General features: G+C 38.4%; 1 protein-coding gene across 4 annotated transcripts in view; it reads right to left on the bottom strand.

Moving 5' to 3' along the window:
- CHRM2 (cholinergic receptor muscarinic 2) overlaps positions 1–19,216 on the bottom strand; it is a 103,146-nt gene that overhangs the window by 3,313 nt on the left and 80,617 nt on the right. For 2 of the 4 annotated variants that reach the window (XM_026868551.1, XM_026868550.1), the window contains one exon: positions 3,607–5,039. In XM_026868551.1, the coding sequence (XP_026724352.1) occupies positions 3,607–5,000 (1,394 nt within the window). In that variant the 5' untranslated portion in view covers positions 5,001–5,039. Of the gene's footprint in view, positions 1–65; positions 604–1,167; positions 5,040–19,216 lie in introns of those variants that run through there. The other 2 variants (XM_026868552.1, XM_026868553.1) reach the window with 2 other exon arrangements.

The following is a 19,216-nucleotide window of genomic DNA, read 5'->3' as shown; positions in this document are numbered from 1 at the left end:
TTTTTCTTTTTCTTTTTCTTTTTCTTTTTCTTTTTCTTTTTCTTTTTCTTTTTCTTTTTCTTTTTCTTTTTCTTTTTCTTTCTTTTTCTTCAGATGTCTTTAATACCCAGAAAATGTGCCAGCTGGATTGACAAATATTCAGGCTGTTGATTTCTTCCTGGAGAGTGAAGGTAGGGCTGGCCTGTGACAGTACAAGTCACTCCCCATGGGTGGCAAAGTTACTGTCAAGGGTTGGTTGTGCCTCTTCAGTTTTAGCCTGTTTCTGGGCATAATTAAGAGGAAGAAAAAGACAGGACAAGAAGTGCTAGCTGCAGGTTTTGTTGTTTGTTTCTTTTTCCCTCATGAATCACCTGCACAGTTTGCTCAATTTGTATGTGAAATGAAAGTGGCTAGCGCAGCACATGGTGTGGACATGCCACTGGGATCCTCTGGCCGAACCCAAGGTGAAGATGTGGCAACGCCAGCAGCAGGACCACCTCGGGCCTTGGGGGCGATGGGGCACAGGTGACAGCTGGGAAAGCCGGAGGAGGTACCCAGGAAGCGCTGCTCTTCAAGACCCACATCTACCTCTTGCAGAACTATCACTCAGAAGGGAAGTGAAACCTGGTGAACGTGGTTTGGGACACAAAGGAAAGACATAAGAGCTCAAAAGATGTTCCAAAGAACAAATTATTTTGTGACTCTGAAAGTTTATCACACTTTTAGTCTTACTGATCCACAACCAGCTGAAGACCCAAGAGAGTATTGCAGGGCAGGCTCTGTCTCGTCTCTGCCTCTGGGAGGGGGTAGACAGTGTCATGAGCAAGTGCTGGCTCTGCACCTCCCACCAGCTGCCAATGAGCACAACACGGACACTGTTAGACGACTGTTTTTCAGTTATATAAATTGTGTGTTTACATGCCTGTGTGTACACACATAGGTGCATTGTGTCATCTATTTTTACACTAATTGACTGTGAACGTGGATGTACCATGGAAATATTTTTTCAGTCAATTGATACAAGGTGGAAACATGCAGGATTGTATCCTGCAAGTCTTTATAATATGTTATATCACACACCAAAGCATCTTGTCCTTTAGGATCAAAAGTGTGGGTGCTGCTATGGAAAAGTGCTACAGAGCTTCAAACTGAAGCTTTTCCTGTTTGTTTGGGTTTTGTTTTGTTTTATTTACTTATTATATTTTGAATTTGCACACCTGCTGAAAAACTGGAGTTAAAAGATTGAATAATATTTCCAAGCCATTATTTCCCAGTTTGAGTACCTGTACTATTGATACCCACAGCACTTGCTAAAAGAAAGAAGCAGGTGTGTTTCTTTTATAAAACTTTTCTAGAGAATTTAGAAAATGAATAGATTTCATTTTATCTTTGGTTTCTATCTGGATTTTTTAACACTGTAAGAGAATGAATGATCTAGAAATGATCATTTAAGTGTTTCCCTTACCCTGTCAAGATAAGGCTAGTGAATGTAGTTTTGAAAGACAAGCAGCACTCAGTCTTGCAAGCCTTATCATTGAGTAATTCTTCCTTACAAAAAGGAAGATGTAAATAGTGATAGTAAATATGACTCAAGGCGAGTGCAAAATTAGATCCTTGGCTGCATGGAGATACTTAGATACTTAGAATGAAATCACTAGGGGTATAAAATCAATTAATGCATATTAAGACATGTTAATACTGAGTTTAATGTGGTCTTAATTTACTGAACTTTAATCTCCTAATTTTCACTTTCTTCTAGGAATTTGTACTTCGAAACATGAAAATTGTCATATTGTCAAAGTGCTTTGACACTGTGTTCCAATAAGTTTGTCAAATGTAAAGCTTAGGTCTGTGAGATATTTTCCCCATAACTGTGAAGGCTGCTATTTTTAAATGCATTTTGGAAGACTGTAATGTGGTAGCATGAAATAACAGAATGATTTTGTGTCCTATTTGGTAGGTGGTTTTCGCTCCAGAAGAGCCTCTCAGGACACTGTCTATGCAGCAAACTACTTTTTTTGGGTAACAAAATCTGTACATGTACCTTCACTAGTGCCTGGAGGTTAGAGTTACTAAGAAGGAGGTAACCAGAATATGCATAACTCGCAAACAATTGCTGTTATTCACTTTGTCCTATCCACACAGTGCTCAGTTGTGCTACAATAAATATCAAATATTGAAATAGTATCTGCCAAGCAGAAAAAAATCTGGATTTGAGTTAGTGTGGAGTAGCAGATAATATTTGAACTATACTCCTGCCAGCTCCCCATCCAGACTATTACAGTGTCTGGTTTTGTGTAATCACTGCTTTCCTCTCTGCCTTTTTTATTAATGTTATCCCTTGGCTTACAGTGAAAATATTGCTCCCAGCTGGCACAAAAGGCATTGTAGCTAATATCTTTTTTCATAAAGGAAACATCTTGTCCAAGATACACCTAAGAAGGACCACACTAAGGGCTTAGACAGAGCTTGATCCCTGTAGGTATGTCAGTCCATTCTTTTCCTCAATAAGTGAGTGTAAATCATCTTTTGACTGGTCAAGAACACAGTCATCTAATATTAACTATTCATTCCATGGAGCCTCAGCATACCTCTTCATCTGTACATCCAACTTTAAAAGGATGTAATCTCTGTTTTCCTAGCAATAACCTTGTTTCTATTCTTCAGCTGAGGCCCTTTGTCTACCATGGGGGCTGATTGCATGAGACCTTTGAATTTACAACTTCATTTGATATTCAGCCTTTGTGCCCTGGACAAGTAAGGTACAAAAAGGAAGAAAAGGCTGATGGAGGTTAAAGACAAGTCCATGGGTGGATGTTATACAACAAACATAGTGAACAAAATTGTCCCAAAAGCTTTGGTTTACATGGATGCTGAAATAGTCTTGGGATGTAGCAAACTGGAAAAGACTGACTTTTTTCATTTTTATCTTTGCATGATGAAGGAATCACGGAACAAAAGCCCCTAGAAGGGGGCAAGAGGCAGACTTCAAATGATACACAGGTTAGCAATGATTATGTGTTGAGCATAAGTACACTTTCAGAACTGATGCAGTTTTGGAAATGGTAGCGTTATAAACAACATAAAATAACTTTCATCATTATTTACCTAACATTAAGTTTCTTACATGACAGTGACAAAAAGCTTTAGACAGCTTTGAGCTTTAGAAACCTTCTACCATGATTCATTGGGATTATATAATGATCTTCCAAAAAGTTATTTTTAAAATTCCTTTTTTTTCTTCTAGATGAAGACATACCAAACAGAGACAGAAAAAAACAAACCAACAAAAAAAACTCACAGGTGTTTTACACAGAAGGACCAAAAATCGTAGACTCTAGAGCCCTTCTTCAGAATACTCTCAGAAAGCAAGGAACTGTGCCTCCAGTCCACATACTTGAATAATTCCTCAAACATCCCCATGTCCTCAAGATTTATTTTCAATTATTTAAAAAATGGGTTTAAATGTAGTTCTCAGGGGTGGAGCTGATGCTTTATGTCAGTATTTCCACTAACATACTGGATTGCACATTCTGTAAAAGAGCATAAAGTGCTATGGCATTTTTTTTTAATTTTAATTAGGAATTTCTTCCACTTTTCCATTATTATTTTTAATATTGTTTTTACCTTGTAGCTCCTATATTCTTGTAATGACACATAAGAAGGTGCTTAAAGGTCTTCTTGAAAGTAGCATTGCAGAGGGCATAACAAGCAGGGTTGATGGTGCTGTTGATATAACAGAGCCAATAACCTATGGTCCATACAGTGCCAGGTATGCAGGATGTGCAGAAGCTGTTGATGAGCACCATCACGTTGTATGGGGTCCAGGTGATAATGAAGGCCAGGAGGATGGCTAAAATTGTCCTTGTCACTTTTTTCTCTCTAGAAGGAGGTGGTTTCTTTTTGGCTGGCTGCTTTGTCATCTTGACAATTTTCCGGGCTACGCTATTCTGCTTCTCCTCCCTGTTGGCACCTACAATCTCCACAGTAGTGTTGGGGGCACAGCAGTCACCCTTTTGGGACTTGGTGACTATTCTGATACATGTCAGTTTGGAGTTTTCCACTTTGAGATGGTCTTGGGAGGCAGAAGCGTGGCTGGCATCTTTGGCAGCTTTGTCCTCTTTCACGTTGGAGGTGACCACACTAACAGAGGTGGAATCATTGGAGCTCTCCTTCTCCTCCCCTTGAACACAGTTCTCTGTCACAGACTCCCCAGTGGTTTTTCCATTCTGAATTTTGCTGTGTTCCAACCCATCCCCACTGGTTGGGATGTTGTTATTGTTTGGTTTTACTATTTTGCCTTGGACAAGGCTGGGAGAAACAGCATCTTGATTTTGGGCAGCTTCCTTTTTCCCTTTCTTTATCCGACTCTTACTAGCTCGAGAGATTTGCCAGTAAAGTACAGTCATGATGATAACAGGCAAATAGAAGGCTGCAATGGCAGTGCCAAAAGTAACGGCAGCGTTAGAAAAAAACTGGATGTAGCAATCCCCATCCGGGACAGTCCTTCCTCCCACAATGAACTGCCAGAAGAGAATTGCAGGGGCCCACAGGATGAAAGACAGCACCCACGCAGCTGCGATCATCATGCCTGCCATCTTAGTGGTCCGCTTCACAGGATACGTCAGAGGCTTGGTGACACAAAAATATCTGTCAAAGCTGATAATGAGGAGGTTCATTACAGAGGCATTGCTGACCACGTAGTCAAGGGCCAGCCAGAGGTCGCACACCACAGGCCCTAAGGGCCAGTAACCTATCACAGTGTAGAGGGTGTATAGGTTCATTGAAAAGATGCCGATGATCAAGTCAGCACAGGCCAAGCTGAACAAGAAATAGTTGTTGACTGTCTGTAGATGCCTGTTGACTTTGATTGACACCATGACTAGGATATTCCCAATTATGGTGACTAGACTGAGAGAACCTGCTACCAGGACGATGAAGACCACCTCAACAGTTTTATAGGGGCTCACCAAAGCCATCACATTTTCAGTGGAAGAGTTTATGTACGTTGAATTATTCATTTCTGTTCTGCTAGCAAGATACCCAGTTATCACTTAAGCCTGTAGAGGAAAGAAAACAAAACAGATACCATCATGAAATTAGTCCATTTGCTTTTAGGAAATGGATCCCAGAAAACCTACTTGGAAAGAGCTTAAATGTAGAAGATGTGTTCAGAAGAACCAATCATCTTTGGCTGATGAAAACATCTTACAACATATAATACCCCTTAAGGAATAACAAACCAATAGAATACTTCTAAACAAGTGACAAAGACACAACATTTAAATCCAGATCTAGATTTTTTAATTCTCAGATGCATTTCTCTTACTGTTCTGTTATAAAATTAATATTGACTTGAAAATTTTGGAACTAGATCTGCATATTGATTTCTTTCCTACTAATAAATTAGTTCACTTTGATCATTTCAAACCCTACTCCAAAAATTCTGGTCCTGAAGGTATGCCATTCTTGTAATCTGAAGTGAAAATGTTATTTACCATCAGCCAGATCACATGAAGGTGACTTATGATTCCATCTTTCCTTCATGTTCCACCTGGGTATGCTTCTGTTAGATTTATGAAACAGGTTTGTGGCATGTCTCCCTCTCATTTTCTTACACTGCAGTTATTTTTTTATCAACACAAAGATTTTGGCACTGCATCAAACTAAAGTTATTAATCTGGCAATAAACAAAAAAAGGTTAGGTCTGTTGAAGTAAATAGAATTTGTAAACGCACCTCAGCTGAACATCTGTCTATCTAGTTAGATGTATACAACTTTTATTTTTATGTTTTCCTTTAAAGTTATTTTTTACACCTTTTGACTATTTGCACCTGAAAAAAGGGTTGATTTTTATTTGATTTTTTTTTTAAATCATGATTTATTATTCTGTTGATGTTTGCTTGCTTATATCTTCTCACTTTTTAAAAATCACAATATTTTTATTCTGTATCACATAAAGCTATGACAAAAGGTCTGAAATGCATAGCGGGGTAATGATAAAGAAACACATAAAAATCAGTTCTGTTTATACACAGCAATTCTTTCTCTGCCCTGTATAGCCTACTGGCAGTACTCAATAAGTAGCAATTAAACTACTAGCAATATGCATTTGTTAGAAGACCAAGAAAACCACACGTGCTTTTGCCTTCAGGATATGTACTGTCCTTTTGTGCATCCCCTGGAAGTCAATAGAATGCACTAGAATTGTACAGTCAGTCTCTGAGCACTCATTATTTATGAGCTGTGCTCAAGGGATTATTGAGGCATGAAGGCCAGATGTGACAGAGAAGTTAGGTTGTTTCTAATTGGAATATTCTCCATCTTTCCCCACCCATAAGGCATCACTTCTTTAAGACAGTGATTCTAAAAGTGGTGGTGCAATCAAAGGAAGAAAAAAATTCAGTTATGTTTGGCTCCTTTATACAGCAGGGAATAACAAATCCTCCTCTGACCCCTGTGACTACCCTGCTGATGCACAGACATATACAATCCATGAAACTTAAATGGAGCAATGCATTTTGACTGTCATTTTAGCACTGCATATTTTCTTTCAGATGCAAAGGAAGATGATGCAAAATGTCAGCACAACAGCAAAAAATCTTCTGACCTGTAAGAAAAACAAGCAAGTCTGTCTCTGTAGAAAAGTCAAAATGCTACACGAGAGTAAAGGTTTTCTGTCTGAGGCAACTTTCTAATCTTTTGATTTATACTTAAAGAAATATAACTGGCAGAAGGTGAGGCTTATACATTTGCCTATGCTTTTAAAAACAACTAAGATTTATTTGCCAATTACATGTTGAAGTGAACACATGGATAAATAGAGGAACATAAGACTAGACAGACATTTTTTTTTCTACTATGTATTCACAGGTATATCCCTAAAATCCTTGGGATTAGGTTCAAGAGAACAAAACTGTGAGGAGGAATGCTTTAATTAAATATATGCTTTGTACAGTAAGAATAGGCTGAATAGAATAAAACGGAATTTATGCTCTGTGCAAAAAGTAGACAGAACAGACATCTTTAATATATAGGACTGTCAGTTCAGCAATTCACTGTGTTCTTTTCACCCAAAGCCTCACAGTCGAACAGCTGGTGATCCAGTTAGATGTGTAAGATATCAATTTTTTGGGACAAGCTAAGAACTTCTCCCAAGCAGAGTTGTTTATGAGCATTCTTAACAGAATGCATTTTTGATGAAAAGAGAAAATAACTCACAGAGATGTATGGATTTCAGAAAAATTTCAGCTGAAAAGAGTTTGTGATCCAGGGCTCTGCAGCTACCTCTGGTGACAGAGAGTGAGAGAGGAAGCAAGAAGGGAAAATAGTGAGAGAGAATCAGAGTTGAAAAAAATGTACTTTATGATAAAAAAAATAAAAATTAGTGTTTCTCTATGATTTCATTTTGACAAAATGTTCAGAGGTTTTGTTTTCATTCTGCTGAAGAACTAAAATTAATTTTGAAGTCTTGAAACTTGTTGGGAATCCAAATTACCCTCTCCCAGCTAAATTTATTCTTGTCTTTTCTGCTGATTTTTTTTACCCAGTTATGTGGAAATATTGGTAATTCAGTGTAAATTCCCCTGATTTTATTATCTGGGATGCAAGGAGATGAATAAAAGCTAAAAGCTAATTTTATTTGTTAGGAATAGGATTTCACTGTGTTGTTTCAAATGGAAGCAAATAAGAGAAGTCCCTTTCCCAGTCATCTCTATTTGCACAAAACTTTCCTGCCATGAGAAGGCTCATAGTTCTTGACTGCAAATTGCATTGACACAGCTTTCTTAGGTATGGAGAAACATACCTGCTATCACTTGCTCCAGTAAAATCCTCTTTTGCTTGCATCAATATGATTGCAAAGTGAACCATGTGTGTGTTAATGAGAAAGTATAGGGCTGAAGAAACCTTTGATTTCAACTGGCATATATCATTGCTGCTGATAGTACTACCATTATATTAGCAGAGACAGGGTACCCATGCTCCCTAACCCAAGACCCCCTGAAATATGCTGGGCTCTTTCCTGTTGGCTCCGGCAGGGTTTGAATGAGGTCCGTAATGAGGTTTCTCTTTCTCATTGTGGCCACTTGCTCCCTGGGTACAGAACTGCCTGTGGATTTTGTCTTTGTTTTGTCATGACATGGAGCCCATCTCTCCTGTTGGAAAGGCAGTTGTTATGGGAACAGATGTTATTCCTCAGGCAGACCTCCAGGGCAGAGGCATTTTAAGGTAATATGACCTCCCATTATGAGAAGTACCAGATCTTATTCTTGAACGAACAGAGCTCTCCTCTGCAAGCCCATGGGTGTTTGTGTGAGTTGCACAATATGGCACTGACTCCCGTGGGCTATCATCATTTATCCTCTATGCTAAGTGCATTCTTGCTAAACAGAGAATACCCAGAAAAGGCAAGAAATTTCTCTTGTGACCTGAAAACCAGCCAAGTTCATTTTCTGAAATGTATTTCAAAATATATATGACTTTGTGAAATGCAAACACCACAATCACTGCATGGAAAATGTCCAGAGCCAAGAAATCTATATATAAAATAATTCATTGTTTGATATTTCATATGTAGTTGGGAAACATTTCCAGTGCAGTAGTTTCTCCCCTCTAAAGAGTTCAAAGTGCTGAAAATCACTCCCTTCCCTTCTTTTGACTAGACAAGGTTTTGGGGCAGAACTGGGGGTTTTGGTGGGTTACAAATACATGCACTTTTGGCCTGGTGTGATGTAAGGTCTTTTGGCAGTGAGTAGTAAACAGGCAGAAGCAGGGCATGGGTGGGTTGACTTGGATCCCCATTGCCACTCACAAGGAGAAATGTAGTCCAGGCTGGCACAGGTGTGAGTAAACCTTCACAGAGCATGCTGACAGCCATGGTCTGCTGAGCTTTCCTTCATTTACCTCCCTAGGAGGCACTTGGAACAGTGAAACAGAGGTCTGATGGGTGAAGTCCGTAAGCTGGTTCGTTGTAAAAGGGAACTGCAGTGAGGGTGAGGGAGCAAAATGATGCCATGCAGAGTACTCATCCTATTCCATTGCAGACCCTGAGGAGGAGGCCTTCAGAAATGGGAGGGCAAGGAATGGGGACAGGGACTGCATGTCACTCTTAGGCTCATGATGCTCAGACAGGAGGTACTTAGGTATTACACTCGGCTGACTGCGTGTTTTCCACTTGCTCTGACAGGATCCTATCCCTTTGGTGAAGATGAATCTTGTAGCAATCACCGTAATTTTAAATTTAGAATATATCTCCAACATTTGTCACAAAACAGACTATGGAAATGTTGTGTATATCAAAAAAATTGGCTGATATGCCATGCCTGTCAAAGTTTGTTAAACAAATCCTTTCTTTGTATTCTGCATATTGCCAAGTTAAATATGGTAAGGATTTAATGGCTTCTTTGAATCCTCTGAAACCCTATAAAAGTCGAGACATTAAAGAGGAAACAAACAATCTGTACCTGAAAGTTATATTTGTGACTTAAATGGGATTACCCGGGAACATATGTGCATTGCTACTCTGAGCACTTTTCAACATTCAACTCTCAAGTAAAACTAAAATATACTTTTTTAACTTCCCCTCTTTGATCCAGTTCTTCTCCAGTCCAGACCTATGTAAAATGGATTTGATTTTTGCTGTAGCAATAATAGATTTTATTTTCCTGAATTCATTTTGATCCCGAACAGCACTGGTTTTTCTCCATAATTCCTTCCTGGCATCATTTAAAGCCACAGTGTGAAAAAAAAGAGAGAAACAAAATCCCTAAACCCGTGACAAATATACTAGGCACATAAGTCGGAATGTATTGCAGACTTTAGGAGAGATTATAGATCTAGTTTGGGCTTTTGGTAAAAAATACTTTTCAGAAAATCCCCAAGTAACAGAAGGCTAAAATCTTCACCACATGGGTTACCTTCTGCAATCCATTTGAAATGAGAAACATCTTTGCAAAGTGTTACTGCTTCAGTGTGGTCCATTCTTATTATTTTTATGCATTTTTGTTTTTCTCAATCAGCACATGTTCTACAAAAAACAATATTCTGTGGGCCTGTCTGGATCTAGTTTTCCCCATCTCATTGTGAAGGGTACTCAGGGGAAAAATAAACAGTTTCTGCACATATCTTGAAAGAACAAGTAGATCAGAGTGGAAGAGCATTACAAAAAACAAACTAACACTGTGACACTAACAACAATTGAGATAAAATAACAAAAAAGTGCTCCCAGAAAAGCAACAGGGTACTGTACATGAGTAGGTGGCAGTGCTGGTATCAACATTGCTGCCTCAGTGCTATTGTTAGGCTCCGAGCATTTGTACAAATATTAACTACATCTTGCTCACTGCTGTTCTTATAGTCTACAACAGGTAAATATAGTGTCACAGGCCCAGCTGGGTTGTATTCAAACTCATGCAAGGAAACATATAGACAACATAGAAAAAAACAGAACAAACAATAATCTCTATCATTTCAGGAAATAACAGATAAGAAGCAATTTTTCCTCAAAGGTCTGGGTAATTATGTATTTCTACTATACTGGTATTGTTGTTACTATTGTTATGCTGATAGTCACCCACTGGTACTAGAGCACTTAATTTATTATCTTTTTGTAAGTGTAGTTTTGGCTGCAGATATATCTGTTTCTCAGGACCTGTGTAATCAAGAGAGAATTTGTGTTCAGTCTTTGGACAGCTGACATCATTACAAGCTAAATTCTGCATCTTAGTGCATTGGGCAAACCTGAAAAATATGCTTGATAGGCATGGTTTTATCTAACTGGTTTTGGTCTACAAAAAAGGATTTTTACTGCCTGGACTGGAGGAGATACTTTGACCCAGGTGTCTCCTTATTCTTGCTAGGACTGCATATAAAGAACCCTTTGTCCCAGACCAGCTAGCAAATAGCTGTCTCTTGGTGAATTTCAGCAAGCCTTTCCAATGCACTCTGGTGGAACCATATGAAATACTTCATATTTTCTAAATTTTATGGTTAATGATTGTGCTAGTAGCTATAGATATTGCACACCTGGGGATAATCATAAGATTGGTCAGGTGAGACACTGAAATTTTTAAAGAATAAGCTTTGTTTTCCATACCCTAGAAAATGACTAGAATGTCCTGGACCATAAAGACAATGTATAGAATTGTGCTGAGAATGAGTTATTTGACAACTTGACAGAGTGATTACTCAACCAGTTAACTTGGCAATGAAACCAACTTTTGGGTGTCCTTAAATTGAATTGCCTTCATTATAATACTAAAACCCACACCCACAGGTCAAAAAGATCCCTGCCCAGATTAAGACCCTTCCCCTGAGCATGTATAGTGTTGGAAACATTAGGTAAGCCCTATTATAATGGTATGTTAATCACTAACCAATCAGTATGTAATAGGCGTGTTATGTAAAAGTACTAACTTCCGATCTTTGTGTATAAAAGGAGCATTAAAACCTGTTGTTGGTGCTTGATCTGTGGAAATGTCCACTGAGCACCCAGGCCTGCATAAATTACAGTATCTCTCCTGAGTGCGTTAAGATTGGTTCATTGCATGTAGGGCACGAATCCACTTTTTGGGTAACACAATAGTCCATATCATTCCTTCTGAGTCCCACCTGGAATACTGTGCCCCTCAGCTTGTCAGAGGTGCTTACACACTGGAGGGAATTCGCAGAACGGCAGCTGAAAAGACAGGAGGTTTCACCACTACATTTCAGGTAAAATATATAGCTCAGGACTCTTTTGCTGTGGAAAGCTGGAACAGAATAGCATTTTTGCCTTTTTTTTTTTTTCTGGTATGCTGTGAAGTAGGGTGGTCTGAAAATCTAGTTACTAAGATCAAAAGAATTTTATAACCTAGAAATCAGAGAACAAAGTAATTTTTGGTCTATGGAGTATGAAAATGGAGCTCTTGAAGCATCCCACAGTTCTCTCTAGAGGGTTGAGTTAAATGGATAGGATCTCCATCTAGAGGCACAGAAAGGCAGCTACCACATAAAGCAGTCATTTCTAGCACTAGGATGGTTTCAATGTGTTGAAAATGTAGGTACTTACTTATCTCTGAGGTGGAGTAACCCCATATTTTATTGCAATTTCCTTTTTATTATCATTAAAGAGAAGAGATATAATTTAATGCAATTCTGAAACCATTACAGTTAGATACACTTGTAGCAAACAGTCTGAATACTGACATATAATTAGACTGGGGTATCCACTGCACAGAGACAAAGGCTCAGGCCTGAGCTTATCCACGCCAACCAGTATGATGTAGTCATCACTTTGGATGTGATCCAGCTCAAAGTCTTGTTTCAGAGTAGGCTGCAAATGGGTCAGAAATGTGGCTGGTTTCATCAAAAGGCAATAAAAATAGGGACTAGCTCATGCCACACACACATTTATTTCATCAGTGGACCTATGCTGAAATCATACTTGCAGAGGTTATAGGTTAGCTAGAAAAGGGAGATCAAAGTGAGATTTTAGTAAACCACTTCTTTTTTCCTCCTTGTGCTCCATCGCTGCTGCTGGAAGTTGACTGAAGCTCCTCACACCAGTCAAACCCAATAAGACAAGTTTTATCTGACTATAACTATCTTCTTCAAGTACTTTAGATAAAATGCTTATACCAGAACTCTAAAATTATACCTATCTTCAGCCATGAGAAATGTTCCCTTAGCAGAAGGTTTATTTAAGCTTCTGTTAAGATTGAATTGAAAATCACTAGATTCCAGGATATATTCTCTGACGGAACAGTACCATGATATGTAAGTACTCCCTCTGCAGCCCAGCATGAATTGAAGACACAGTACTTCATTATCCTCGTATCAGCTATCATGCCTGTGCTATTAAATAGAAAAACCTTATGAGAGCTACTCAAAGTCCCTGGGTGACAAGTGGCAAAGTTAGCAAAAGAGAAGAGGATTCAGAAGGCTGACTGAAACCAGCTTACAATTTGTTCTGAATACTTGGAGCTAATGCATAACGGAAATGCATCTCTTATTTAAAACACATATGGGTAATTCTTTAAAAAAAAATCAAACAGACAAAAAACTAAAACCATATTATTTCTAGTTTTTCTTGTTTTAAATGGCTTTTTTTTTTTTTTTTTTTTTTTTTTTTTTTTTTTCCTGCTAAAGGCTTAAGGAATATGGTAACGAAATAGCAGAGAACTGCAATAGAGTACAGGCCAGTATTTCAAAGCATCATTAACACCCTCCACCTGCTAGTGAATCCAGAAAAGGTACTGTGATATTTCAGTGAACCTTTGCAAATCTCTCCAAGTCTTTTGGGACTCTGAAAAAAACCCATGGAGACTCTCACTCTTCCTCAGAGATTTTGCAGCCTTCAGTAGTGTCTCTAACAGGAATATTAACATACTGAGGGCCCAGCGGGACTCTTACTGAAGTTAAAGAAAATCTTTCCTTTTCCCTTAGCTGGAAATGGTGTTAGTATGTTTTGTTTATCAGTGATTTCCTTATTCACTCATTTATGATCTAGCAGACTCATTTGTGATACCTCTAGATGATCCTTGGACCTGCCTTGGAAAGTACCCAGTTTCTTTGTCTGGCAAATGCTTTTAAAATTCTTAAGTTTATCATGATCACTCTTACCTGAAGTTCTAAAGAGTTTGAAAATCTAGTCTGTTCTGCTTCTGTGTCCATTAATCTTGGGGAATTTTTATGCATCTTACTTAACAGCTTACCTAAAATGTAGATTATAAGCACAGAGAAGAAAGCTGACTCAGATATAAAGGGAGTTGGCTCAGATTCTTTGCAGGAATTTAACCATATACTGAACTCAAGTTCAAACTTGTTTCTGAGAGGGCAAAAAATATTTTTTTTTTCCCCCTGTATTTCTGCAGACTGTATTTAAGGCAGTGATAATTATAAAGAACTGATTAGTTCCTCACCTTACCAGAAAGGAGTGGTACCTAAATTACCAAATCAAAATCCATATTTCCAAGCCCATTCTGCACTCTGAGTGAAGTTGTGAAAGATGGAGATATGCTAACAATACTTTAAAAATATGTTTGTAAAATGTTTGAAAATCTGAAATGAAGTATTTGCTATAGCAATCACAAACATGTTGAACAGAGCTATGAATGTTTACTGTGAGACTGCATGATCATCTCCCATTTTGTGGACAAGGAACCTCAAAGATTACATGTTTCTTGCCAAAGGAAGGAAGTATTTATTTAGCAGTTTTTCTCCAGCATTTATGTTCACAGTTACCACATTATTATAGACTCTCTAAGTCTCTGGCTGTGTTATGTTTCACTAAATAACTGCTACCTACTTTAATTACATAGATTGTACTTGCAGAGTAATTGCATTTTTACTACACTACAGGTTTAAGAAATCCGTGTCTAAATCTGGCTATGACACATGGCTCCAGGTATTGGTCTCAACATGCTGCAGTTACACTTAACAAGGTAAAAATACCTTAACTTTGCATATGAATAATTCACCATGGCATTAAGAAAAGCCCCTATCCTATGTTAAACAATAATGCAATGTTTAACAAGGTTAACTTAATAACAGGAAACTGGGGGACTTGTCTCTGACCATGTACCTTCTGTTAAAAATATTAAAAAAACATCACTGGGCCAAGGAGACTAAAATGCATAAGCAAATACTCTTAATCTGTCTTCTCATTTTGATTTTTAAAGAGACATTACAAAGGTTGTTCACATCAAACTTTGATCTCTCTTGCAAAAAGAAAATAGTGGGAACATTTGAAATGCAAGGTTTCAGAAGTGCTAATTGTGGTTATTTGAAACCAAAACTATTAAAATGCCCTGAGGGGCATTAACTAATACGGATAGAGCAGAGCGAGTGAGTATTATATGCATAGGTTTGCACTGCGAGGCATGAAAAAGCTACACAGAATATTGTCCCCAGGTGAAAAGGCTTCAGCTCAGGTTCTTCCTCAAGAGACACAGTTTACTATGATTACTAAACACAAACTCTTATGTCCCCATCACAGGAACTGCTTGGACACAAGCGTGTAGTGAAAATATTGTTACTCCATAGGGGGTTTTGCAAACTGATCTTGTTACTTTAGCAACGAAGTCTATGGGATGCAAAGCTTCTACAGGGTGATGGTGATGAGTACACTGATGTGACTTACACATTTCATTCTAATTAAAAAAAAAAAAAGAAAGACTTTTGAGACTAATAAATAGGTTGATTTTGAAATTCAGACTTCTAGAGACTGCACCATTATATTTACTGTATGGGAACCTCTTTTATGTCATGGCAGAAGCACCATGTCATCTTCACCAAGACTGTTGCTAGAATGACTTCAACTTGCATGGTCAGTTGCTTTCCCATTTCTGTTCTTGAGGATCTCAAAACTGTTTTTATTAATATCCTGAAATTCCATAATTATGCTGTATGTTACTCTCTTGCTTCCTTTCCTGTTATTGTCTGCAAGTTTGCTGTCTCTGCTTCCTTATCTCAGACCACCTTTCCACAGCAAATATGTCTGAGGAGAAGAAAAATCTACTAACTAATATATTTTGTTTCCTGAGGTTTTACTTTACACTCATCTTCTGCAGTGTCACTTACATGGTCCACTTCTCTCAATCTAATTCCATCTTTACTTAACAACTCTTTAAATTAGGACTAGATAGTAAAGCAAACTTATGGGAAGTGAAATACTACCTAGAAAGGAATACTACCTAGGGAACAATCTCCTCCATAAAACTTCTGAGTCCCTGGTGTGTCATGTCTGAGATTAAATCCCTCCCACTGTGCCATGCAACAGCAGCAGAATCACTCAGCAGCAACTGCTGCATTGCAACGTGCCTCCACACAGCACAAATCTATTTGTTGGGCACCAGTACATGCCTGACAAAAGACACATCAGCAGGTGTGGGGCAAGAGAAAAGAGAAAATAATAAATGGGGTGAAAGTAAGAGGGAGGAAATGGGGACAACACTGAGGTGTGAATGAAAAAGAAGTTAATGAGGAGAAAGCAAGAGAAATTAAGAATTCTACAAGAGCATTCCCTTGGGCTCTTTGAATTGCCACCCTTTATTGCCTGTTTTCAGAAGAAATTTCTCCCTGACCCTAGTTTCAGTACCTGTCCATATTATTCCATACGAGCCCACAGAGAGATCAGCTAGCATTCCTTCACATCTTGTGCATTGAGCAGTAGTGTTGAAGAATTGAAGTGACTTGAAGTTCTGAAATCTCACCTCCAAGAGTTATTCAGATATGTAATTTCTTAAATCCTGCTACCATTCACTAAGACTTGGCCTCCATAGCCTCTTTGGAAAAGAGGATAGAAATTATTATTTTTTTAAAGTTATCCTTTTTTCCCTAGTTAGGAATTACAGTGTATTGAATTTTCCTATAGAGATTATTTTTTCCTCTGTTAATTGCTTTTGGTTTTTTTCCTGTGCTGTTATCTGTGTTGTGGTCACGAACTTATTTCCCCCTTGCCCTGTCATTCTTTTCTTGCTCATTTCTGCAGCAAAGCAGAATGGGTCTGGGACCATTAATGACCAATTCCATGATGGATCTGCCTCCAAAAGATATGAGATTCAGATAGTCAAGCAGGATTCAGATGTTTATCTCCAGGTAAAGCTGAATTTTCTCACAGGGAAGGTTTCTATATTTCTGCCTTTGATCCCTGGGGAAGGTAAAATGTTCAAAAATTCAACAGAAAGATATTACACAAAGTAAGCAGTGAAGGGAAACTGTGACCAAATACTGGGGACCACTGGAGCCTGGTGCCCCCAGTGCACCATGTCCCTGCTGTCTCAGCTGAACTGGCAGAGGCACAGTTCAGCACAGTGGAACAGCCACAACTCTCTGTGAAGTCATGTCTCAGGAACTTGAGTTGTCTTGGTATCTTTTTTCCCCCTCTCCTGGTTGTATTACTAAATGCTGCCTCTCTCCTTAACAGCAACACACCTCCTTTTGCAGTGGCTCTGCTTTAGGGAGAAACAGGATCTGGGACAGACCCACATCACTCTTCTTGTTCATTCCCTTTTCATTTTTCCTTGCTGCCTGGTGTAGCACCTGGTTACCCTTCAGCCTCTCTGATCTTTCTCCTCCTGTTGTCCACCTCTCTGCTGTTCAGATCAGTCTTCTGACTATTATTTTCCTTAGGTTACACTGTTTTTTTTTTTCTCATCTTCTGGTCTAACAGTTACTCCCTTTGCTGGCAATGCTCAGCTCCCATTTGTCTAAGCACTTTAAACTGCAGAAAGGCAAAAAAAGGCTCATGCAGTCTCATATAAACCTCCAGCAGGTCTAGCAGGAAGCGATGCTGTAATGACAGACACACTACAGTGCTGCCCTCCCACTCGAGATGAATAACGGGTGAGGCTGACCAGTGGCTCTACCAGACAACTTACAGAAACAGTCCTAAAGTTCATCAACTTTTCCCTGAAGTTTGTAAGAAACTGCTATGTCAGTACTGCCTGTTCTAAGATCACAAGAACCAGTTTTGCTCCCTGTTTGAGAATTATCAGTGGGTCAGACTATCTTTTATGTAAAAGAAGTAATGGAAATTGTTTTGGATGAGAAATGCAGAACACCTGTGAGTGGAGAATCAGGAGACACATCCAGGTAGGACTGAGGTGTTCTGCTTGATCTGTGTGTTGGATTATGAAGGAAATTAGATCCATCCAAGCATGAATTGTTTTTAGTAAATATGAAGAGTGGTGTATTTGAGGGTAGTTTGAAAGAACAACCTTATAACAGCAGAGGAGTGGCTGTATAATTTTCGCAATGCAAAAGTATCCAGTACTAGCAGAGCAATAGCAGGGCTGAGTGGAACAGAAGTTGGTAACTATACCTAATTTATTCACATATAATAAACAATTATATAGACATTGTATGTGTGTGTTTAAGTATTTCTTCATAAGCAAATTACACCAATGCAGACACTACATACAGTAGCAGTGAGATCTCCTAGTGGGAAGGTAGAATCCGGATGGGAGAAATTATTTTCCCTTGGTGAAGTTTTTAGTTCTCTGAAGCTCCCATAGTTTGAGGCTAAACAAAACCTCAGTAATGCCATTCTGATTTTCAGATGTTGTGTACCCCAGTCATATTTGCCTTGTGATACTCTTTGAGAAGTCTATGGCTCAAAGGCACATTTCACAGCTCCTTGCTCTCAGTCACTCACACTATAAGCCTGTGACTTCAAAGAAAGATCTGAAAGGAAATGTTTGGAGGAAAAAAGAAAAAAAGAAAAAAGAGAAAGATTGTGTGCCTGTCTTTTTTTTTTTTTCTTTTTTTTTTTTTCTGCTCATGATATAACAGGCTTAAGATACTTTGGTGTAACTGCTTCTCAGTGGGTTATTTTTTCCTTCTTACTTTACAAAGACCACAAAAAGAAATGGTCAGTGAGAGAGAAAACAGCTGCGTGATCCCAATCCAGATGCCGTCATCTTAGAGTGGGCTTGTCAAGGAGTAGGCAAATGACTTTCCATCTCGAATCAGGCTCCTTTGCTCGAGCTGGAATGATGTCCAAGATAGTGACTCTCAGGTTTTTTTCTTATCAAGACTTTCGGTAGTAGCATATGCAAAAACATATTCTGCTCCCTGATATATATCCAGTCACAAAGTAAATAAGAAAATTCTCTAAAGGTTGGTGGCATAGGCAACATCATTAAGATGACATTTTCTTTTGTTTCTAAGCATAAATGAGGTTCAGTTCTAAATTCAGTCTATTTCAAGGATTTAAACATGTTATCCATAACATCAATGTCCTCTCCATATATGAAGTCCTGAATGGCTTTCATGAAGTTTCTGAAGTGTATCTTTGGGAGAGAGGTGTATAAAACTATATGTAAAGTAGCATTAGAGGGTTGGGTTTTTTTTTACATTTTAAATGAGTTAATATGGATCTTTTTGTTTTAGTCTCTGATATGAGGTGCAATCACATTGAACATTTGATGCACTGAAAGATGCTGAATAGTTAAAATGTAGACACTATTGTTTGTATAATGGAGTGATTTATAGTCAGGTTAATGTTTAACCTCTTAATCTTTCTAATGTTATGGTTAGAAAATGACCTTTAAATGTAATTATCTGCTTCTTTACATTTACTACTTTGCAAATGAGCATTTAAAAATGTCAGTCATCTCTCTTTACAGAGATCTATAATAATTTTGTATCCACTCATGCTGGTCATCCTAAGCAAATGCCACCCAACCCACCATCCCACTGAGAACATCATATATTTTCTTCTTAATTGTCTGAGGTTTGCATATCTCTGACCATG

The sequence above is a fragment of the Athene cunicularia genome (assembly GCF_003259725.1).
Source record: "Athene cunicularia isolate RWA chromosome 1 unlocalized genomic scaffold, athCun1 chr1_part2, whole genome shotgun sequence".
Classification (NCBI taxonomy): Eukaryota; Metazoa; Chordata; class Aves; order Strigiformes; family Strigidae; genus Athene; species Athene cunicularia.
Note: the sequence above shows the minus strand (reverse complement) of the source record. Positions and strands in the feature narration are given on the sequence as shown.